Source organism: Dipodomys ordii, unplaced genomic scaffold, assembly GCF_000151885.1.
Source record: "Dipodomys ordii isolate 6190 unplaced genomic scaffold, Dord_2.0 Scaffold32, whole genome shotgun sequence".
Classification (NCBI taxonomy): domain Eukaryota; kingdom Metazoa; phylum Chordata; class Mammalia; order Rodentia; family Heteromyidae; genus Dipodomys; species Dipodomys ordii.
In genome coordinates, this window is record NW_012267248.1 from 9,788,639 (window position 1) to 9,813,516 (window position 24,878).

A 24,878-nucleotide genomic window follows, 5' to 3' on the forward strand; every position below is an offset into this window, starting at 1 on the left:
ACAAGAAGACATTTGATCAGCTGCATAAAATGATAATAAATCTACCATAATATGCCAAATCAAGTGTAAGTTTCATAAAGGAAGGGGTTTTAATTTGTTTTGTTTACTTAGTGTATTTTCATGATCAAAAATATTTTTAATGATTGAAAATATGAAGTGCTTGAATGAATAGTGAAGTCTCATCTTTGAGTGCTATCAAATAGATCATCCCTCAAGTTATTTCATATTTTGTCATTGGTCCCTTCCATCATTCACTTACTCAACACATACCTTTCTGACTCACTATGTGCTACCTATACACCCAGCTGGGTGCTGGACACAGAAATGCCAGGATAAAAGGGGGATGTAGCTCATTGGTAGAGCAAGTACTGAGCAGGCTGCAGACCCTGGTTTCCATGAAAGAAAAAAAGAAGAGAAAGAAAGAAGGGATGAAAGAAAGAGAAGAAAGGAGAAAAGAAAGAGGGAAGAAGAGACAGATAAGGTGGAAGGGAGGAGGAAAGAAAGATGAAAGGAATAAAAAAAGAGAGAGATGAAGAGAAAAACCAGGCTCACGCCTGTAACCCTAGTTACTCAGGAGGCTGAGATCTAAGGGTCAAGGTTCAAAGCCAGCCCAAGCAGGAAAGTCCGTGAGACTCTATCTCCAATAAACCACTCAGAAAACCACAAATGGTGCTGTGGCTCAAGTGGTAGAGCGCTAGCCTTGAGCTGAAGAGCTGGGGGACAGCGCCCAGGCCCAGAGTTCAAGACCCACGACTGATAAAAAGAAAGAAAGAAGGAAAGAAAGGAAGGAAGGAAGGAAGGGAAAAGAAAAGAAAAGAAAAGCCAGAATAGGATGGCTTGCTTAGGAGCTGACAGTGATATGCACAGAGAGAGGGAAAAGGGCAAACATATTATCAGGTGCTGGTGGCTCACCTGTAATCCTAGCTGCTCAGTAAGGCTGAGATCTGAGGATTCAAAGCCAACCCCAGGCAGATAAATCTAAGACTCTTCTCTCCAGTTAAACTGGAAGTAGAACTATGGCTCAAGTGGCAGAGCACCATCCTTGAATGAAAATGCCAAGAACAAAACCCTGAGTTCAAGACCCAATACCAACACACACACACACACACACACACACACCAGCAAGCATACTTGGATTGAAGTAGGGAGACTAATGCACTGTCTTCCTTGCCTGGTCTCTATTTTTTTCTACATACATTTTGAGAAGGCTTGAGTCTACAACAAGCTTTCTGTTGCAAGAGAAAGGAGACAGCATTTCCTGGTTTTATTTCCACTCTAATCCACTGCTTCTGCACTGCTCCAGTTTATTTGTTCGTTTTATATTTTTGATTGGGTTTTTTGTTTTTTGTTTTTGTTTTGGTGGTGATGTTGCTTCCACTATTCATTAAACTGCAATTGTCCTGTCCAGTGAAAATGCGCGTGGTCAGCCCAGATCCAACAGAATGAATGGTACACCGGCTGGGCCTCCAACCACCTTAGCCAAGGGGCAGCATTGTTGCCGCGCTGCTGTTATTTTAATTATGATTGTACGTTAACCAACCACCTTTCTTCCTCTGCTTCCCTTCAGCGGCAATGATGTATGTTACTTTTTGGTAACTGGATTTCATTAACATTTATGAACTCTCATAAAGTAGTAGAAAAAGCAATTTGTGTGGAAGAATTTTCCACCTCATTAAACAGTGTTCTTTTGGGGGTCAAGCTGATATTTTTTGTTGTTGTTGTTGGATTTTTTTTTATTTTTTTTATAGGTCCTTTGTCCTTCCCTAGGTCCTGGGGGATGGAAGGAGCCACTGACGTTCAGCTGGGACGCCCAGGCCCTGCAGAGGGCGCGAGACCCAGGGCCCGGGGCTTTGCCTGCCTCCAGCTCCCCAATCCCGGAGAACGCACCTTGCCCTGCGCCGCTCTGGCCTTTTCTTGCCTTGGTCAAATCTGATTCCTTTTGGTAACATCTGGCTAAACACAACCAGCTTGAAACCGGTCCCCGGGCTTCATTCCTGCCCCCACCTAGGGCCTAAAGGTTACCCGGGCTTTCTCACCGCTCCGCAACCCCGTTAGGGGCCGGGTGTAAGATCATCACCAGCGACGCTCCAACTCTTTGACACCCTCCAGGCTCGGGGCGCACTGGAGCGCCCCATCTGAGCCTCCTAGACTTCCAGGCAGGATCCAGCCTAGGAGAAGACTGGCTGGGGACACCGGAGGAGAAGCCTGAAGTGGAGACCCCCGGCTCGATCTTTGCATCTTTTCCAGACCGAGGTCGGGGGTGTCGGCGGCGCAATTTGCAAGGTCCAAACCTATGGCGTTTGTTTTCACAGTCGCTGCCGAGGGAGTACGCTGCCCACCGCGGCGGGCTCCAAGCAGTGGGGGAAGATACGGCTTCCGATCCAGGCTGTCCTCCACCCCACCCTACCAACTCCCCCCACACACACCCCAAAAAACCACCTTGCTGCCAGACCTGGGTCCCTAAATAACCGGGCGAATGAGCAGAGCAGATCCCTTGAGAGAGAAAGTTCTTCCGCAGTTATTCCAAGGAAAATAGGGATGAGGGCCTTGGTTATGGACGCGCTTCTCTCTGTACGGGACACAGTCACTGGCCTTAGGGTCCCCCGGAGGGAAGTTAAACACCTCAACAGCCTGGACAATTGGAGAAATAAAGCCGAAACTGGAAGGTGTCACAGCCTTAGGGTCTTAAGGTCAAGTATCCAAGTAACCAGAGGACAGGTGCTGGGGGAAATGAACAAGACTGGTGTTCTCTATTCCATGTTCAAACTCACGAATCAGTGAGTCCACCTCGATTGAAAAATCAAAGCCGGGAGCTGGTGGCTCATGCCTGCAATCCTAGCTACACGGGAGGCTTGAGATCTAAGGACTTAGGTTCGAAGCCAGAACAGGCAGTAAAGTCCGTGAGACTCTGATCATCAATTTATCGCCCAAAAGCTGGAAGTGGAGCTGTGGCTCAGGTGATAGAGCGATAGCCTTGAGAAAAAGGAAAAGGAGATGGGGAAGCTCAGCTCTCTAAGAAAATCGGTTCAAGTCGGTAGTAGGTGACTCCTAGCCAAGCAGGACGCTGAGATTTGAGGTTCTAAGCCAGCCAGGGCAGGACAGAACAGCCTAAGATTCTTACCTCTAATTAATCACACACACACACACACACAGCCAGGAAGTGGAGCTGTGGCTCAAGTGGTCAAGTGACAGTCTGAGTGAAGAAAAACAAAAACAATCAAGGCCCTGAGTCCAAGCTCCATCCATTATCAGCACGCACGCACGCACGCACGCACGCACGCACACGAAATCAGTACTTCTGGCTTTTGATACTTAGGACAGGCAAGTCAGTCACAACCCCAAAATTATGAATAAGGAGGACTACGGCCTGTTAGCGAGTGGCCCACGCAAGGGCAGGAGCGCATCTGCGGTCCAGCTTCTGGAGAAGTCCTGGGCTTGGGTCAGTGTAGACCCAGGCTTGGGGGGCGGGGTTGGGGGGAGGCGTTCACCATTTGCCGAGACGCCGCGGGCGCCGAGGGGCTTTGCCGCTTCCAGCCCAGGCGACTGCGCTTCGCTGTCTAGTGTGTCGACTTGGTGGTGTAATTATTGTTTTGTTTTCTAATATGTAATTACTCCTTGTCGCTATTATGAATCCACCGAGCTTGACTGGAGCAGCAAGATGGATTCAAGTTGGGGGGGGTGGGATTCGATGCCCGGGAAACACGGGCTTCTCCTCCTCAAGGCGAGGACAATGCAGGGCCCACGAGACACCCCCAGCAAACAAAATGGGGGATCGGGGGGGGGTCCCCTCAGTGGCAAAAGGCCATCTGTCAAGCCTGTCCCTCAACATCTCAGATCCACTTGACTATGGAGAGAAATCGCTGTGGTTCGATTCTTCTGTGGTTTTTCTTCTGTTTCTGCCTGTCTCTGGCATATTTGGGTTAATAGAAGGGGAGGCAAGGGAAGGGGAGGAAGAAGAGGGAGAGATGGAGAGAAGAGAAGGAGAGTAGAGAGGAGGGGAGAGGGGAAGGGAGAGAGGGGAGGGGAAGAGAGGGGAGGGAAGAGGAGAGGAGAGGAGGGGAGGGGAGGGGAGAGGAGAAGGGAGGAGAGGAGAGGAGAGGAGACTGAAGAATAGACTAAAGAGAGGACTGGAGAATTGACTAGAAGAAACAAATTCTTAGATACCGGAAGGTTCCATCTATTTCCACTTGCTGGTACCCCAACTTTCTGCTGTAGTAGTCCTTCAGGACAGTAACGCTCCAGCACTGATCTCCAAAACCATGCATCAGGCTCAGAGTCCCACCTGCGTGGGCTCTCCTCCCCAATGGTGGGGACAACCCCTCCCGCCTTCCCACAGTTTACCCCTCTCCCCCTTTCTGAGGCCCTGAAAATGCCTGAACAATGCTTCTCCAGGGAACCCAGCACCTCAGGCCCCTGTGATAGACTGATGTCTTTGAGATTTAAGCGCAGCCTGCTCGTTACCCAAAGGCCTTAGACCCTTTGGGATCAAAGACGGCTTGGCACCAAGGGCCACGCAGACCCCGCCCGGCTACTGCACCGCCCCAGCCCAGCCCCATCAGGGCGGAACCTGGGATCCTGCCGTCTGCCCGGCTGTTGGGCACGCGGTCCCCCGCCCCTTAGTCAGGAAAGGGAGGCCCCGAGCCGGGGGAAAACGATCCATTTTCTCTAACCATTTGCCCCAGAGCTGTCAAGTTAGCATCGCCTCCTCCGATGCCCAGGAGGAGAATGTGTTAAAATTCTTCGCCCTCGGGAGTCTCCCTCGCCTCAATTATACCACGCCGGGGCATCCAAGGGTGGACCGCCCGTCCCAAACCTTGGCCACCTTCTCTCGTTAAAACATGCACTTCGCTCTTCAATAATCTGGACACCTGGGAGACTGGACAAATATATATATATATATATATATATATATATATATATATATATATATATTCCAAACACACAAGCATCCGAGTTGCCATCAATCATGCTTTTGTTTTATATGAGATGGGCATTGTGTGTTTAGCTGCCCTGGCGTCTTCCTATTTGCATGCGGCTATTTAATAGACATTTATTTTAGCTTTGAGGGTCTGAAAATCTACATCCAGAGAAGGAAAGAAAGGTCCCTACACACACACACACACACACACACACACACACACACACACACACCGCCCCGCCTTTTGGTTCGGCTGGATTTGCCTTTGGGGCGCCCCTTTGAGGGCTTTGAGGAGACGGACCCTGAGGGTCTCGATTACAGATGAATATTGATTCTGAGGTAGAGCAAGTCATGGAGCAGGAAAAGATAGGTTGTGTTTCCTAAAGCTCCAGGTTTCTTTTCTAGCGAACAATGCTGCAGTCAGTATCTGTGTAGGAGACAAGTAATTGTGCTCCAAATGCTTAAATAAATCATTGATGGGTGAAATTACACATGCTCACTTAAAGTGTAATGTGATTAAGAGATTATGAGATTGAAGCTAATATCTTGTCTCCCAGCTCCTGGCCCCAAATCTTGACATCAGAAATTTATCAACTGCAACTGTCCTGAAATTCACAGATACAATAGCTGTCTGTGGACAGCGATCCAAAAAGGCAGCTTCTTTTTTAAAAAAAAATACAAAATGAAAGAAAAGAATGTGTATGTACATTGTGTTGGTCGTGGTATGGTCATAAAGGACTTGGGAGGGACGGGGCGATGGGGAGAGGGTGTTTGCATGTTTTATCTTTGATTTTTTTTTTTAAGTAAATGGAGACAGGGGAAGGAGGGGAGGGCCGTGGAGGGCGCTACGTCTGCGTGCTGATTACTGGTCCTCAGAAAGCGGCTCTATTTCCCGCACGGTGGGTAAGTCCTTTATCGGGGAAAGCCGCGGCCTCGCCCGCAGCCATCCCTCGCCTGGAGGCGCGCGCTGGGCCGGGGCGCGGGGAGCCGCTCGGCGACTCCGTAATGACCCGGGATCTCCGCAGCTGCGCCCTGACCCTTTGTGATGGCGCCGATAGCGCTCGGATGAAATTATGTCCTTCTCCGGGTGTGAAATTACCATGTTTATTAATTGAGCCAGACATTAGCTTTTACCTTTTCTTTCTAAGCCGTGAAAATTTGTGATTCAGGGCAAATGATGCTCCAGCAGACGCTGCGCTCGGCACCTCACCCCCTCCCTCCCTCCCTGGCCCGCGCCCCCTCCTCTCCGCGGGCGCGCCCCTCCCCTCCTGGAGCACCCCCCACCCCCACCCCCAACTCCACATCCCAGGCAGATCTCAGAGCCCCGACAGCCGGCCCAGGAAGGCCTCTGGTGGGGCGTGGGAGCCCGGGGTGCGTGTCGGGACGCACGCAGGACTGTTTCTCCCAGAAAGTGTTCTCAAACGATCGTAGCAACCCCCGACTCGGAATTACAGCATTTCCCCGGGAATTCTGGATCCCGAAAACCCAAATCGTTGGCAAGACAAAGGAGCATCCATCAGCGACAGAGACAGATTTAATGTATTAAATCTTTATTAAAGTGAAGTCATTCTTATTGAAATGATGTATTGAGTTGCTGAAAGATTAGATTTTTTTTTGATTAGACCTAAAACGGAGTTGGTGGCTGGGGCGGGGGAGGGCGGGGGGCCGCGGGAGGTGCTGGGGTCTGGTCTTGGTGGTTCTGGGTCCCGCGCATAGGAACACTGCCGTGGATTAGAAAGGAGAGGTGGATTCGGTTCTCCCTTCCCCCCCCCCCCCCCCCCCCCCCCCCCCCCCCCCCGGCCCGCATTTTGATTTCCTGAGAAACCAGCATGTCCCAGATCCCCTGAGAAACTTTCCACTTTGGTCTCCGAATCAGGGAAACTGAGGTTCTGCATACTCGTCCATCCATCCAGAAGTTCGAGAAATCAGAAACCCCAGAGGCCTAGAAGGAGAAAAGAACGCCCTGGCTTTGGGGAAAACAAGTCTCAACTCTTTCAATGTCCTAAAGAAAGTCCTTGTGCCCAGGTCTGAAGGGGAAGGAGAGAGAGTGTGTGTGTTTGCTCCCAGCGGGCTCGCGGGCCCGTCTGAATCCTTCTTTCCTCTCGGCAGGACCGCACGCCGGAGCTGGCTGCCTTCCCGCCCCGGGTAGACTCTCAATTAAATTGGCCCTTCGGACCTCGCCTCCTGTCAACAGCGAAGGCTAGCGCAGAGCGAGTTCAGAGAAGAGTCCTCTCTCTGCCCGAGGGGTGGGCTGCTCAGAGTTCTCGGGGTTGCATCTGAAATGGCTCAAATTCTTATCTCCCAGAGGGAGGCGGCTTTTCAGAATGGCAGCCTCCACTCCAACAGCGTGTATTTATGTCTCCACCTTCAGATAGCCAGACCTTCACCACCGTCTGAAAACGAACTGTTGGAATCAATTTCCTTGCAATAGTCAACTTTTTTTTTCTATCATATTTCAGCAATGGGCTGAACGTTCTAGCCCGTTGATTCAATTTAGTATTTGCATAACCACGAAAAGAAGGTGGCTTTGCAGACTGAATGAATAGGTCTCTTGTTTGTTGTGTGTCTGTGTGTCTGTGTGTGTGTGTGTGTTGTGGAGGGAGGGAAGGGTATATTGCTGCCCCACTGGTTCAGAGAACCCAATATGGAATGAAGATAAACTATGGTTCCCTCTCCAGGTACTCTCTCTTCCTATGTTCTACATTCCAATATTCACTAATAGGCTCTTTCTTTCATTCATTCTTGGAAACTCTGCTCTTAAAGATAAACTACCTCGGTGAACCACTCAAAATCATTTAATGGCAGGGCAAGAGAGCAATGCATCTAGGAAAAGTACAAGCAAATTTTTCAAAAAATAGAGCCAGTTTTAATAGGATCCCACCCAGAGCACTAATTAAATATTTCACAGCTCCCCCTGAGTTAATGTGCTAACATTAAGAATTTTTTCCACCAAATCATACAAATTGGCTTTCTGTAACACCACCCCCACACACACCCCAACCACCTCCTACCATCCCCACCCACACACATACACACACACCCTGCCACAAACTCCCTACTGACTGGTTTTCTGAATGGCATTACAAAGAATTTTGTTAAAGAAAAGTCAGACTAATTGCTGCCAGAAGACCCGTCTCTTAGAGAAGTCTGGTTTTCATAAACCAGATTCAGTAAAGGTTGTGGTTAAATCTAAGTCTAGTAGAAGGTCTTTAAGGTTTTTCTCAACAGAGGAGGGAAATACAAAGAAACACTAAGTTCCGCCAAAAAGCTCAGTGCACAAAGATGATGATGGGGTTGTCTCCTTAGGAGAGTTTTCTCAAACTTGCTAACATCTATTGACATGTTTTGGTTTGTTCCTCCCTGCCCCCCAACCCAAGGAACTCTAACATCTCAGTTACTCATCAATTCTCTAGAAGATGTATAAATTTCTAAGGTCTGGGAATACAGAGGAACTTTGCCAAACTTGGAATTCTCTGAGAAACCACCCTGCTCAGTCTGGTCCTAACATCCTCTTGGTCAGTAGCAAAAAGTCCCCTGGGACACAAGCAGGTGCTTTTCCTTCTTGTAAACTATGTCTCTGAAGAGCACTGAGATTTCTGGCTTGATCATATCCCTGTTAGTCCTCTCCTGGTTTTCCAGCGGCAACCCAGAAGAAAGAGCTGGAAAGCAACCATCCAGGTAGGGTCTGGTCAGGTCTTGATTTGAGCTCTTCATTTTAGATCCTTCCTAATCAGAACTTTTCTCTATTCTTTTTTGTTGAATCTTTTTTTTAATATTTATATACAAAGAGAGATCACTTTTTAACACACACACACACACACACACACACGGGTCTAATAGCCAAAATGTACAGAGAAATGAGCTCTTTCTAGGTCCTCCACCTTGCCCATCATCTCTATCTGTGGCTGAAGCTCTGGCAAGCTTTGCTCCTCTCCAACAGACCTGGTGGCTGCTGAAAACTACTGCTTTCATGCATTTTTTTTCATGCATTTCCTCAGTTGGTATTGTGTACATGTTCTTGTGTGTGTGTGTGTGTGTGTGTGTGTCCAGTCGTAGGGCCTGAACTCTGGGCCTGGGCACTGTCCCTCAGCTCTTCAGCTCAAGGCTAGCGCTCTACTACTTGAGCCACAGTGCCACTTTCAGCTTTTTTCTTTTTGCTTATGTGGTGCTGAGGAATCGAACCCAGGGCCTCAGGTATACAAGGCAAGCTTTCTACCACTGAGCCACCTTCCCAGCCCTGTGTACATGTTCTATGCTTTTGTTTCGATAGCTCTCACAAGGTGTAGTCACAGGGTTAGTTCAAAATCCCCATTGGGTCATCATTTCCTACTAACGGGTCTCCCCTAAGCCCACCTTGTTCTAGTGGATCCAATAAGCTGGAACTATCTGATTATGTCTCATTTTGCACCAAATGAAAAACTCACTGAAGTTTTTCAGCCTCTGACGTCACAGGAATCTTCAAGACCATTTTTAGCTTGGAAGAAACACTTATCCTTAAGACCCATCACTCCCAGGTTCCCTGATATTTCAAGGAATCTCTCTGCTTCTTTTGGAGCTATCGTTTTAGATCCAACTGGCCCTGAAAGATAGTGGTAGGGAATGGAGAAAATAAACAAGAACTGTATTTATTGAGCATGGTCTCCTCAATAGGGAATTCCCATAACCCTTGCCATAATAGCTCTTAAGTGGTTAGTACAGAACTTCTCTCTCTCTTCGCAATAGTATTGCTTTTTTTGAATCCATCCCCTCCCTAAACTGCAGAGACAGGAAAAGAATGATAGAGGTCTTACTGATACCCAGTCTTCTTTTTAGTTTAAAATGATCATAATTTAAGCAAGTGACTAAAAAAAAATCTGTGCCAGTCCTAGAGGGCTTGAATTTGGGGCCTGTTGTCCCTGAGCTTTTTGTTTTTAACTCTCTTAAAACTAACACTCTAGCACTGGAGCCACAGCTCCACTTGGGGGGGGGGGGTTGTTGTTTGGTTATTTGGTTGGTTGGTAGTAAAACCATGATCCTCAGATCTCAGCCTCCTGAGTATCTAGGATTAAAGATGTGAGCCATGGGCATCTTACAAGAATAAAAATTTGACTCATCAATTTAGTCCATCCAAGACACCCCAATGATTTCCTTTGATTCCAGAAGTGCCAATGTGGTTGGCACTGAAGGCTTATGCCAAAGGGAAGACCGTGTCACTTGCAAATGCTTCCATTTCTTTGCTAGGCCTTATAAGCAAGAATCAAAAAGCTACATGCAGTTTCAGGCCACAAAGACCTTTTAGAACTGCAAGATGAGGAGACAGGTCCGTTAACCCTGACTCCCTTTCCTTGCCATAATGAAACAAATTGTTTCAGAGAGAAAAACTACCTAGATCATTGAAATCAGTCTAAATACAGGCTGATTTGGGACTTGAAGAAAAGTGTTCATTACCCTGATATCCTCATTTTATAAACAAGCAGCAAAACTGTGTTCCCTATAATAGAACTACAGTCTTTTCTGTTTGGGTATATTTGCATCAAAATTGCTACACAAAATCAACCCACCTCCTTTGCATTTGCCTTCATTATTTTCTGTTCCTCAGCATCAAAAATATTTTTATGTCTGCTACTCAGGTATTTCTAGAGTCCTTTTCACTCTTTTATCCTTCTTCTTTTCGCCAGGATTTTCTCTCCTGAAGCTAAGAATTCAAAATATTAAATCAGGAGTAAGGAAGAGAGAGAGAGAGAGAGAGAGAGAGAGAGAGAGAGAGAGATCCATATTACCAGAGTATCATCATAAGTCAGAGATCTCTATATTCAACTTTTATTGTTGCCTGATAGGCAACAAAAGAGATTCAATGTGCGCAAGGGATTTCTGTTTAGTCTCGGCTTTCGGAGTCAGAGCCTACCAATACAAGCCCTGGCTCTGCCCATTTTGCCGAGCTGATTTCTGCCTGTCTTTTTATCCCATTGGGCCGCTCTAACTCCGCAGAAGCAGTCCATTTCTGAGGTTTCAACGGAAAAAAAAATAATAACTGAGATGAAACGTGTTTGCGCTTTGAGGATGACCTTTGACCTTTCCTGCCAATACACCTGACACTAAGGGGCTTAGAAAAGACTTTTGGCTTTACAGCTACAGCGCTGAGGCTCCACCTCTCTCTCTCTCTCTCTCTCTCTCTCTCTCTCTCTCTCTCTCTCTCTCTCTCCTCTCTCTCTCTCTCTTTCTCCCCCCCTCATTCTCCCTCCCCCTCTCCTTCTCAGAGACGGAACTCTATGAAAAGTTGTTGTAATAATCACAGCTTTCTCAGCTCACGGCTGAGGGATGCGGGCGGAAGACGTGGGGTGTTTTGTTAAATGCCCCCGTGGTTCGCAGGGGCTGGGACTTGATAAAAGGAGACAGTTTTCTGAAAAGATTTGATTGAAATGGCGTGTGCCAGGGCTGATGGGAGCCAGCGAGGGACAAAGCGCAGAGAATCCATGGACACTCGAGCAATTATGCCTCCACGCTGAAGGTGGATTAGCGCGCTGGAAAGAAGCATATGTTTGGCCCGGGGCGACACTTCCCCCCGGCTGAGCTTAGAGAATGGGAGCGCAGAGAGCGGCTGGACACGGAATATCAACTATCTACCAAGCCCCCCTCCCCAGCCCGGCCCAGCCAGTCTCCCCGCCCCCCCCCGCCCCAAAAATTCGGTGTGCATTTTATACAAAGGGTGGGGGAGCAGAGGGCTATAGATGAGTGGGGGAGAGAGAGAGAGAGAGAGAGCGCAGAGCCGAGCAACCCCAAGGTGATACTGGGCCTGGGGTGGTCTTAAAACACCACCCAATTCCTCCTTGGGTCCTGGGATGCTAGGTTTCCAGGCTTGGGTGTGGAGACCCAGCAGGGGTCAGATCAATTCTCCCCCTGTAGAATGTCCCTCTGCAGAAGTTGCTTGTCCTGGGACAATGGCTCTCACCAATATTGGAAGGCCAAGCAAATGGTTGCAATACCGTGAGATCTTAATGACTTCGTATCTCACCCCTCTACCCCCCCAAATCAAGTGGCCAATGGTCACTTCGTTGGACTGGAAAGCGTTGGCAGGTGACCGGCTCCCCTTGGGCCTAAGGAGATGTGTCACATGGATATTTGGTGACTTGGGATGAGGATGCAAAGCCCGGGGAGGCGAAGTGGGAAAGAAAGATGCTCAAGGCCAGGACCGCGACTCCCTAAGCAGCTCTGTCTGCTTTGCGCCTCCCCCCCCCCCCGCCCATCCAGGGCTGGGGATCTGAAACTTCACGCTGTCCAGGGAGTCAAGGAGCCAGAAAGTTTCCCAGATCTGCCTCTAGTCATTAATTAAAGCGCGTTCCCGTAGAAAAAAGAAGAAAAGAAAAAGGGGGCCCTTAAAACCCTGACCTGAAACCTCCAGGCTCTCGCTCACTGCACCCCCAAGCATGCCAGCGAGGTGGGAGGCGCAGGCAAATCCCCAACCTCTTTCTCAGGGTTTTACTGCACTTTAATTGGGTCTAACTTGGGCACGAGAGCTGGTGGCCGCCACACAGGGCCACCATACCTCCATACAGCCCCCCCCCCCCACTCCGGCCTCCGCTCTGCTCAACCCCAGGCAGAGTTCAAACTCTCTATTTCACCCCCACAGCCCTTCACCTCACCCCCCTTACCACCACCCCCAGACCATCGAAATCAAGGGGTGATCTTTGCCTAATACAAAGGGGCTCACGGCAGGGTTATTTTCAGGGGAATTTAGCCTGGGCAGCACTGTGACTGGCAGGCGGCCCGGGGATGAGCTGGGTAGGACGCTGTCAGGGGTGCAGAGGACACCGCCTCCTCCCAGGCAGGGGTCCTGGAGCCCCGAGCTGAACCAGGTCGTTGGGGACCGATTCCATGCTGTGGACAAAAGCTCAGCCCAGACTTGGGGGCTCCAAAAAAAGACAGGGGGCATCCCGAAATAGGATTTGGTAGCTGACAAAGCAAAGGGAAATTTGATCCTAGCATTAACTCAGTGCCTGGGGAGATATATATACATACATATATATATATATATATATATATATATGTTATATTAGTTAAATTTAGTTTAAATATATATGATATTGTTTAGTTTGAATATATATATGATATTATGTATCTAGAGGACACACATACACGAACACACATATGTCCATGATAGGTTAGATTTTCTGAAGGGTGATTCGTGAGGCGCTCAGATATCTCAGATATTTGTTCCCAGACAAAAGCAAGCAGGGCCTATGGTTTCTCTTGTAAAAATCTGGGAGTCATGGTGAACTCAACTTCAAATCTAGATGGATGGCAAAGAGGTTGAACCACTTCCATTTAGAGGGTTCCTGTTGAGGATTGTAACTGAAATTCCAAAGCCTCGTGTTTTTTTTTTTGTTTGTTTGTTTCTTCTTTTTGAAATGCAAGGAATGGAAAGCTGTGGCTCCTTGTGCTAGGCAGGGATCTACCACTGAGCTACACCCTCAGCTCCAGCTCCAGGGCATTGGCTTTTTCTGTAGAAAAATTATCAAGTACAGCCAAAGCATAGCGTGAGTTGGGCCACTTAAAATATATCCTACTATGCAGCTGAAAATACTCCCACCTCTAAGGACATGTCAGCATGTAAAGTCAAATGCAACCAACAAAGATTTCCCCAAGAAGGTGAAAGTCACTTTTAACTTGAGAGGGAGAGGAAGTGGGGAGAGAAGGGGAAGGGAAGGAGGAAGAGAAAGAGAAGGGGAGAGAGAGAGAGAGAAAGAGAGAGAGAGAGAACCTTTCCTACATGCAAGCCATCTCAATGCCCTGAACCTCCTTCTAGAATTCTCCAACCATATACTAAACATTACTAGTTTTGTTTGGACATAAACCTCTATGGAAGTTCAGTTGGTTTTGCTCCTTTTCAGTCATCAAAATAAAAATATAGTCTTATACAGGAACGTCACTGTTTAGTTTTAGGACTACCAAGTCTAGCCTTCCTCTATTCTTTTTTCTTCTCTATCATAACCACACAGAACAGATCAATTAGCATGTCTTAAACTTGGGAAATTTCCATACACAATAATTCTATAGTTTTCCATTCCAATGTTCTTCCTCTCTCCCAACTCTGATGGCAATCCTGCTGTTTGTCAAGGGAAATGCCAGTTACTTCTTTGGAGGTGAGACCTGAGCACATGATTTGATTAAGACTATATCTAATCTAGGCCCTTGCAGACAAAGACACATTTTGGGCTATTGTGGCATAAGAAAGAAATCACTGTAGCATTCACTCCTATGGATGATCACTGTTTATAAATCATCCACTTCAGACCAATGTGTCTCTATACCTTGGGAAGAAATAGTTGACTAACTGATCATTACTAGGTCTTTGGTTGGGACTCATGGCTACCTTGGCAAAGAGTGTTCTCCAAGATAACCTTGTAAGGGAACCCATAAGAGATCCACACTTTTTTACTTTCTCACCTGACATGGGTCACTTAACGGTATCATTAAGAACAGTAAGAACAAGAAAAACTAGGTTGGAATACCTATGTGTGTCAGGTATTAAATCAATTTCAATATAGCAAAGAATTGTTCATTATCCCAAAGCATCTTTTTTTTTTTTTTCCTGTCATGGGGCTTGAACTCTGGGCCTGGGCACTGTCCCTCAGCTCTTTAGCTCAAGGCAAGTACTCTACCTTGAGCCACAGCACCATTTCATTTTCTGGTGGTTTATTATCGATAAGAGTCTCATGGACTTTCCTGCCCAGGCTGGCTTTGAACCATATATCCTCAGATCTCAGCCTCCTGAGCAGCTAGGATTACAGGTGTGAGCCACTGGCTCCCAGCCCAAAGCATCTTAAGACAGATACAGAGGTACAGAACTGATATTACCTGTTGTATTTTGTGATTCAATTCTTCTCAGATGAGAGTTTATGTGATGTTAGGAGTTGACTTGGGTTTGTATTTGTGTATGTATGTGTTTCTCTCCCCCCTTCCCCCCTCCTCCGGCTCCCTCCCCCACCTCTGTTTTAGTTTTCCACATAACAATAAAGAACAGGGAAACATGGATGTGTTTCTTTCATTCTCCAATTTGGATAAACAAGTAAATCAAAAGAGCCCATTTCAAATCCCTCTTATTCAGTATCTGCACCTCAGAAAATGAAAGCAATGCTAGTGGTAATGTTGTGCTTTCTGCCTCTGAGATCTCTGGTGAGTTGACCTGATTTTATAGCCCTTTAACCCAAGGAAGGGAGATTCTTTCCCCTCTGCCTCTCCTCCACTCCATAACTGAGTGGCTTAGGAGATCTGTAACTGGGCTGAAGCAGCTGTTGGCTTCATGCCCTCTTCTAACTTGATTATTCTTTGGACACGTTAGGCAAGCATTAGTGATTGATAATGACGCTAATTAACCCCTTTCCTTTCCAAACAGTAAACGACTGCCAGCAGGATGCTGCAAACAATAAATATAAAGCACTGCATACATCAATATCTGTTTAAAGCACAACTTCATTTGGGTACATCGAACTGTCCTGCATTCACTGAACAATTCAGTATTTATTCAAGCACTTCTCCAAAAAGCCAGAGGGAAGGAGGGAAGGGTGCTGAGGAACAGAGAGAGTTAAGAAAAGGGCCCATGGCTTTAAGATCACAACATGTTGTCATACCTGTCAGTTACAGCAAAGTTAAGCTCTAATGGAAACCATGCAGGGTTTTTTTTTTTTTTAATTTCAGGTCTATACTTTTTAGAAACTTAATTAATCCAGCTTTGCTCTTAACCTATTTAAACTTAACACAAGGCTGATGAGCACATAGATTTGTTCTTTCTGGGAAAACTCATCTCTCCTAACATAGAATTATTGTGAATTTACTTTGGCCTGAAAAAGGAACGAGGAGACATTGTTTTGTTCCACGGTAAAATTTGGACTTTAAGCACAATTTAGGGGAAACCAGGGCAAATTGGATCTGATTATATAGGCTACCATAACCTGAGTTGTAAAGAAATGTATATTAAATTTGGAATTTTGATAAATGAATATTCCTAGCAAGTGAATAAAATGTATTCAATTAACTAAAACCCTGTGCACTTCTGAACTGAAGTGGAATCGACTGTAATTGATTTATTTGAAACCAGAGGTTAAGGACTGAATTAGCTAAGTACAACTGGGTATTTCAAGCCACTGACTTCTCAAATGTCAAATCCCTTCTATTTTAAATATTATTTCAGCTGCGGGGCATTGCAGTCTTGATGGTAGTTCCATCAAGAACGCAAATTATATTAATATTCGATTTGGGGCAAGAGTGAGTTGGATTGTGATTTTTAAAGGGTGTTGGAGAAAAGAGAGGGTTAATGATGACTACCAACCGAGAAGGCACTGTGGTTCCATAAAACTTGGGAGTGGTAATTAGCATAGCCTAGCAGCCGGCATCTTTATAACTGAACTATGTATCCTAATTTAGTTTAACCCAAAGAGAAGCACTGTTGTTAGTGTATAAACACCTGACCTGTCAAGTAATCACCACGTGCTTTAGGAAGTATACAATAATCACAAGAGAGAAAGCCAAAACCCACAGAGCCTTTGCTTGGTCAAGAAAAAAAAAAACATATATATGTGTTTTTGATTATAGCCTCCCTAATCCCTCATCCCTTAAAGATACATCAGTCCTTTGAATTTTTTTTTTAAGAAAAAGAGCGTGACAGTGTGATGATCCTCAAAAAAAATGTCCAGCTACAAGAATAAAAACTACTCATTCCCTGAATTTGGCAACCATTGTTTATTATGACCTTGTCATGTTCTAAACCACTATTTCCTTTCTATCCTTCTCAGGATGCAAGGATTATATTGGGTTCAGGTTTTCCAACATAACAGCATCTGTAAATCCAGATATGAATGAATGGTATTTAATAAGATTGTTTTCGTTTTAGAATGAGTATTTATGTGTCATTGGAGAAAGAGCAGCAATGTATGGCTGTTTACGAATGCTATTGTGCCTGAGGTTAGGCTCTCCCCCACACAATCTGAGATGAAGCCAAGAAAAACAGCCCTGATAGACAATGCTTCACTTCACCTGCTACGATCCTGTGTGCATTTCATTTCTGTCAAGAGTATGTACAGTTAGGGTTCATTCGCCTCATTATTTTGTTACATCTACGTTACAGTTAACCAGTCTCTCTAGGAAATAATAAATAACCACTTTAAAAAAACAATTGCTGCCTTGCGTTCCTAGAGTACAGTTTCCATATGAATTTGAAAAAAAAAAACACCACTATTGTTATGATTTCTCTGGCTTTGGAAAACAGAATTTAGACTCCACCAACTCTCATTCATCGAGATTGATTTTACACTGCTTTCCATAAGGAGATTAGAAAGCAGAAGGATGCAGAATGGACTGTGAGGGTCGGCTCCCCCAGGTCTTCAGAACCACAAGAACAAACATTGAATCCCTCTGGTGTGTCTACCTAGATCCTTCCCTATAAACCTTCCAGTTAACACAACCCCCATTTTCTTGGTTAAAAATCCCCTCCTCACTTGCAAAGAATTTCTACATCAGTTTACAAAAGCTCGAAATGCATCATCTTTCTGTACAGGAAGTCCTCCCTTCTCTCAGAGGCAGGACACCACCCTGTTATTGTGGAAGACAGATAGATCAGCGAGGTCTGCATGGCCAAACATCACAGCCCTCCCCCAACCCTACTTCAGAGACCATTTTGTATTTTTAAAAAGATCCCAGAAGCTAGATAGGCATGTAGGGGCAGGCAGAGAAGATTCCCAGGACCAACAGAAGGTTCCACTCCCCTGTGCTAATTCCAGAGCTACTTAGAATAGCACAGGAGTAAATTCATGTCTAGATAAGATACTAAAGTAAATCTGAGGCAAATTGCCCTTCTTTCTTCTGTTCCATGTATATTTTCTTCCCACCACCACCACCAAAAAAAAAAAAAAAAGTAGAGCTAGTTTGAGTGCTTGGCATGACTTAGCCACAGAAAAACCTGGGTAAGACAAGTAAAGGTTGATGTGCACATTTCTTTTGTGCTGATGAATTAAGGATTTGAATTTCAGTTATCTTTAGAGATAGATTCCAAAGCAATGGGGGGGAGGAGGGTTTTGGAGGGGAAGAAAGGACCATGGGAAAGGAGGTCTTCATCCATTCTTTGGTTCTGAAAGTTTTATATTTGCGTTTCCAAAAAAGGCAAATAAAAAACCTAAAGGATCAACATAAATAAAATAAAACTTTATTTTTAATAATAAAATTAATGTTTCTAGTAAGGGAAAGATAGTATATCATTCCTTTAGCAGTACAAACAATCTTTTATCCAAAAGAATACATTGGGTTTTATTGTGTCGTTTGTCTGAATACAGACTCAGTGGAATATCTAAATGATACCCTGCTCTGAACTCCAAGTTGAAAGTAAGTTTTTATTATACTTGAGGGAAACAATGGGTTCAGCTGCTTATTGCAAGGAGCAATTGCCAAGGGAGAGTTAAACTCAATTACTGTAACCATACTGAATAAAAAATACTGCCAAGAACAAAAATACGCTTGGGTAAAGACAGCCACTGAATAAAAAAAATCGACATAAAGCGTATCAAATATTTATTTATCTGGGCAACAAAGAACTATGATACATTGACAGGCATGAAAACTACTGCCAGCACAACTCAATACAATACAACTAGAACTGCTTCCAATATGGCCAGTGAAAAATACAGAATACCAGGTGGTCCCAAATGTTTGAAGTTCTTGGAACAAAAAGAGAGAGAGATAGAGAGAGAGAGGAAAGAGAGGGAGAGGGAGAGAGGGAAAAAAATCCCTAACCCTTGGTTTAAAGACAATATTCATTTATTGCTCAAATGATGCTTTTAAGGGAGGATAGTGGAATAAAATAAACTTTTTTTTCTCCCCACAATACATAGAAGGGTTAGCAAACCACTTAAGTTTAAAAATCTTTCCAGATTCCAATATCACATTTTGTCTTTCAGTTTAATGGAAAGCTAAATGTATAATACTAATTATATATAAAATTTTATTTTACCTTTTTAAAATCTGTTCAGTTGTTTCATTGTCTCTTTAACATGCTACAAGAAAGCTAAATGAATCCCAGAGGGAGGAAAATATCCCCCTCAACCTTGGATTTCTAAGTACCATGAGCCACATGAAGAACTAATAAGATTCAAAACCCACTAAACAAGAGGTAAACAAGATCACCAGATAAATAAAAAAAAGGCTTAAAACAGACTCACCATATTTACAAATCCCATTAAATTACACATAAATAAATATATACAGAGACGTGAACACTGATCCCTGGAGCTGTGAATCGCGTTGCCAGAAAGAGAGTTCAAGTTGGTCGCTTTACCTTGCAGAGGGAAAACTACAACTGAAAACAGGAGATAGAACTTGGTGTGTTTGTGTTCAAGTTTATTCACAATACTGATAAAAATGTCATTATGCTCTTCGCCTTGTGTGTGTGTGTGTGTGTGTGTGTGTGTGTGTTTTAAAGTATGGCTGCAAATCTGAACTGAAGTATATAAGGGAAGTTGGTGATTCAGTCCCATGAAGCTCATATAATTTTTTTAAGTTACTATGTCTTTTTGTTGTTGTTTTTTTTTTTAGAAAAAAAAAGTTTTAAACGTCTGTTGTTGATGATCTGGTGGGTTTTCTTTAAAAAGAACAAAAAAAGGAGAGGGAGGGGGGAAAAGGTTGACACACTGGACAGAACTTTTCTTTGCTGGCTTCACGGCCTGTTCTGTTCTCTTAGGCTCCACAGGAGGGCAAGGGGGCGTTTGGTGCTGATGGGGAAGTCGAGGCAGGGGTGGGAGGGGGAGCTGCGTGGGCAGCGGCTGCCCCACTGGCAGTGGAGAGAGCTGTCCCGAGGGTTCGGGGTTTCGCAGGGCGGCGGCAGCAGCAGCAGCGCGCAGCGCAGCAGCGGTAGCAGCAGAAGTTGGGGGTGACTGATCCAGGGGCTGTCACCTGCCAGGTGCGGGGGGGAGGAGGGGAGGTCGCCAGAGGGCTGGTGAGGCGGGAGGGGGGGGTCAGGGCGGGAGCAGAGCCTCACTTTCTGTGCTTCTCTTCTTTGTCACTGCTTTTGGCGCTGTTGTCCGTGTGGCTGTTGGGGTTGTTGCTGAGGTACATTTTGTCCATGGCCTTGAGTGCCTCGGTGAGATAGTTCTGCAGGGCCGTGACCGCTGCGCACACTGCCGGGCTGCCGAAGCCGTGGGAGATGAGGTTGAAATGAGTCAAGCAGCTCTGGATCCCAGGCTCCAGGATGGGGTTGGGCCGCGAGTTCCCCAGGGGAGATCGGTCCTGAGCCAGCAGGTCTGTGAACTCTTTGCATATCTGTCTGCAGCGCAGGAGAAAGCAAAGCAGAGTGGGAGACAGGGAAGTGAGACTCCCTTTAGCAGGCAATCAAGGTGACCCCAGGGAGACATGATTCAAGGTAGGGTCCCCACCCTGCGCCTGACAGGACCAAGGCCACAGACACAGATCCAGTGAGGTCCTGTGACCTTTCAGCTTCCACAAAACCAGCTCCCCACCTTCCTTATCTGCATGCCTTCCTACCTGCAAATGCCTCCCACACACCCAGCTTCCATGGCTCCCCACAGACACAAGACAACATTCCAGACATTGGATAAGGGAGAGAAGAAAAGGAAGGAGAGGAGGAAGGGAAGGAGGGAAAGAGAAAGAATGAAAGAAAGAAGGGAGAAGAAAGAGAAAGAAAGAAAGAAAGAAGGAAAGAAGAAAGGAAGGAAAGAAGGAGGGAAGGAAGGAAGGAAGGAAGGAAGGAAGGAAGGAAGGAAGGAAGGAAGGAAGGAAGGAAGGAAAGAAAAAGAAAAGTTGGAACAGAAGTTTGTCACCATATTGATACAACTTTCTTTCCAAAACATCATCCCGCATTCTTCCCTACTTCCTTGGAGAAGAAACAAAACTCTTCACCCTCATTCACTTCCAAACCAAACCAGGTGGAATTTGGACAGAAAGCTAAAACTTGGTTTAGGATGGGTTTTGTCTTAAAAAGTAAGAATTAGGGGCTGGGAATGTGGCTTACTGCTAGAGTGCTTGCCTAGCATACATGAGGCCCAAGGTTCAATTCCTCAGTACCATATACAAAGAAAAAGCTGGAAGTGTCACTGTGGCTTAAATGGCAGAGTGCTAGCCTTCAGCAAATGATGCTCAGGGACAGTGCCTAGGCCCTGAGTTCAAGCCCCAGGACTAGGAAAAAAATAAATAAAAAGTAATAATTATTTTAAAAATAAACCTTGAACATAAAAGCCAACCAAGAGTACAAAGTCCAGGGGTCAAGCCCCAGTGCCTGCACAAAAACAATCAAACAAATATAGACCTAATAAAAATAGATGTAATGCTTTTGCTCTGTAAAAAAAAAAAAATAGGTGCCCAAAATCTGTTCCTTGAAAATAATTTTAAGATGGTTTTTTGGATGAAAAGACAGTTTTCCATCCCAACCCCAAATAAAAATTCTCCAGAGAAAATTGGGCATACACTTAAGAAGCCAGGGGATGAAGAAGTTGAAATTTCAACTTTAAAAGTCAGAAAAACAGGCAGATAAGGCCAATACCTAGGAACTTCTGCCCCCAAGTCTAACAGACGCTTCCCCAAACAGCTATTGGCCAGCTGGGAAGGGGTGGGGGGATTAGAGGAGAAGCACTGGACTGGCTCCTTTCACCGAAGCCAGCTGATATCCTCAGAAACAGACCCAAGGCCTCAGCTTCTCCCCTCTGGTATCATGCCCTCCTGTGACACTGACTTTTGATAATTAAGGGTTTCTAAACAAGCCTTCTCATTTCCACAAAACATATCAAAACATTCATTTTCTTTTCACATACCACCTGGAGAAGACGGTTTCATCCAGCTACCAATAAGAATGTAACTTACACCATTTTGAAACCTATTTGACATCTTGCCTGTAGGCTAAAACTTGTGTGTTGGGGGGGGCAGTTTTGAAGAGGAAAGAGAAGAAATGGAACAAGAGCTTAGAATTGGAACTAGGACACCTTCTGGCTCCTAGATTTTGCAGGCCTTTGCTTGACCTTTGCCCTTGGGGAACATGTTGATAGAAATGGTCATAGGCAAGCCTGGCCCCTTAGAAAATTTGATTCTGGTCTTCTTCCTGAACCACAGAAATCCACATTCATCTTCTATCAAACCCCGCCGCCTCCCACCCCCCCCTTACACACACTTCATTCCATACTAGTTAACTTAAACTTTCACAAATGAGAAGATGGGGTAGGAAAAAGGGAAAATATGAAACCATACTGACAATCTCACCTGTCCTGTATTTCCCCTTTCACATAGATGATGGTTTATACATTTGTAACTTCAGCATTTACAACAAAACTGATTAGTACACAAGAACAAAAAAGAGAAGAAGAGAAAAAAAAACACCATTTTTGTTTCTTTTGACAATGAAGCAAAGAGACCCCACAGAGGTGAATGCCTTACTTTGTAGCCAGAAGCATGTTTTTTCTTGTCACTTGCTCATTGGGATCGGAATGCTGTCGGTTGAGAAATTCAGCTACTGCTTTGGCAGGAAATTCAGTTTCGCACACATACCCAAAATCTCTGGCTAGGTGGACAGCTTCTCCTGGCAAGAGGTAAGAGGGGAGAGAGCAAGAGAATGAAGAAAACTGGGATCAAAGCTTCCTCTCTGCTCTCAACTCCCTTATTTTCTCAACCCAGAAGTTGACTTAATCCACAAACTCACTGCTGTGTCACTATAAGTTTTTTTATTTCCTTCTCTGAAAGACCCAGGGGGTGCACTCATCAGTGTAAATGACAGCTTGTCCTACAGTAAGGCTGAGATGATTTGGAAATGTGCCTCCTATCCCACCCTTACCTCCCCTGACTAACCTTTCCCCAACTTTCTCTTTTAAAATGATTCTTGTCTCCCAACCTCACACCTATCAACACATTCATAAATGATATTCATAATTACTCCTTGAGCTCGGGTGTAAGGGACAACGGAGGGTTTACATTTTAACTTGATCACATATAATTATCTGTTCATCCAAACCGATTAACCGAGAGGATTTGAGGGTCATTCCACTGAGTCTGTCTGTGTTGTTGATTTTCGAATCTTTGGTTTTAATTTCCTGAACCAGTTGGTTTTTACTGCAGGGCTTCCTGCCATTAGCTCCAGCTCCGGAAGAACGCATGCGCCAATTAGGGCATCAAAGCTCTTTCCGCAGAGCTTGTTTCCATAAAATGGAGCGGATCACAAACAATAACAGTTCTCCAAACTGCCTCCCTGCTACAGCGCTCAAGCCCCAGGCCCAGGCCAGCTCTGAGGCTATACCCTCAGCCACCACCACCATTTGCAGGGCATGTAATTCTTTTGGGGGTTATGAACAGTGAGTCACCTACATACTGTCATTATTTTAAATATAATGCTACTGGAGTTGAAATTCTGGCACCAACCAAGTGCTGGGTTTTCAACCCATTACATTATTATATTTGACACCATTAATAAATGGTAATCAGAGGGTTCTTACACCGTGTGTGCGTGCGTGTGTGTGTGTGTGTGTGTGTGTGTGTGTGTGTGTGTGTGTGTGGTGGGGGGGGTGATGTACAAAGTGAGGACTTGAAGTCCACTCTGATAAAATCCAAGATAGAAATAAGATCAAATACCTTCTTTAAATGTAAGCATTAGCGTTAAGGCTGCCTGGATATAAATTACTAGCAATAATTTGTTCTATCAAAATGAGACAGAAAACACAAAGAAAAAAATATATGAGGGATCTATGTGTTTTCCCCAAATCAAACTTCACTTCAGCTTATTTAGTATCAGAAAACTTGGGAGCCTAGAGGAAGCAGAAGCAATAGTAGATTCTGGTAACTATTTTATCTTGAGCAGGAAGAAGGGACAAGGTAGGCCTTTTGGTTTAGGGGTATGGAAGTGTGTGTGTGTGTGTGTGTGTGTGTGTGTGTGTGTGTGCATGTCAGTTTAAAAGTTTCACAAGAAACTTTTTGTAGTTCATACATTTCTTTTTTTTTCTTTCTATATCCAAACAAGATAAATCTTTTAAAACTGTTCAACCACCACCCCCCTCCCCTGGAGAGAAAGCACAATTAAACAACAGAGAAAAAAAACTACAAGGGCACCTCACCCTGAGCTTTCAGGACCCTCTTAAATCAGGATGCAGGTCAAAGATTCCCAAATTAATTCAGGAAGTAATGGTCACGCATTTCTCAAATGCAGATGTCAGAATAACTTAAGTGATTTACTGCTGAGTTCTTTAAAGGAGACAGGAACTTAGAGAATGTGCAGTTCTTCAATTTGTGCATTGTTCAGGTCAGGACTAGGCTTAGGAGGTGTAATTTTGTGGGAGTGAGGAAGAATGATAGGAATACATGCAAATAGGGTTGTTGGGGTTTTTTTTTGGCTGACAAGAATTCTGTTCACTTCCGGTTATGGTCTGTGGAAAGACGAAACTGCCCAATTGATACAAAATATACCCAGACATCTGTACACTATAGTTAGAAGTCCCCTTCTAGTTAGCAAGGGGATTTACTTACCCTCCACTAGTGAAGTGAGCAGGGTAACATTGGCAGCTTTACGTCTTCCTGCTGGCAGATTTAATCCTATTTTGTCCAGTTTTTCTCTTAAAGATCTTCCTCCATTTTTGGACTTTGCCCTGTTTCACAAATACATGCAAGATAAGGATTTAGAAAACACTGGGTCATTATGTGTTAAAGTCATTCTGAAAACTTCCTAAATTGTGCTTTTAAAAATTGAAAACTGGGGCGGGGGGGGGGGGGAGGGAAAGAGGGAAAAAAACAAGGGGGGGTAACAATGTTCGACAAGAAATGTACTCATCACCTTATGTATATAACTGTAACCTCTGTACATCATCTTGACAATAAAATAAAATTAAATTAAATTTGAAAACTAGCCAGTGGCTCATATCTTCAATCCTAGCTACTCAGGACGCTGAGATCTGAAGATAACCAGGCCAGGCAGAAGGCTGAGACTCCTATCTCCAATGAACTACTGGGGGGGGGG

General features: G+C 45.1%; 1 protein-coding gene across 3 annotated transcripts in view; it reads right to left on the reverse strand.

Annotated features, from left to right (window-relative positions):
- Positions 1-19,358: 19,358 nt before the first annotated feature.
- The window catches only part of Tfap2a (transcription factor AP-2 alpha (activating enhancer binding protein 2 alpha)), a 22,531-nt gene continuing 17,011 nt past the window's right edge, over positions 19,359-24,878 (reverse strand). For all 3 annotated transcript variants that reach the window (XM_013016642.1, XM_013016641.1, XM_013016643.1), the window contains 3 exons: positions 24,392-24,510; positions 22,319-22,460; positions 19,359-20,201 (listed from right to left, as the gene is read on the reverse strand). In XM_013016642.1, coding sequence (XP_012872096.1) covers positions 19,913-20,201; positions 22,319-22,460; positions 24,392-24,510 — 550 coding nt within the window. In that variant the 3' untranslated portion in view covers positions 19,359-19,912. The remainder of the gene's footprint in view (positions 20,202-22,318; positions 22,461-24,391; positions 24,511-24,878) is intronic.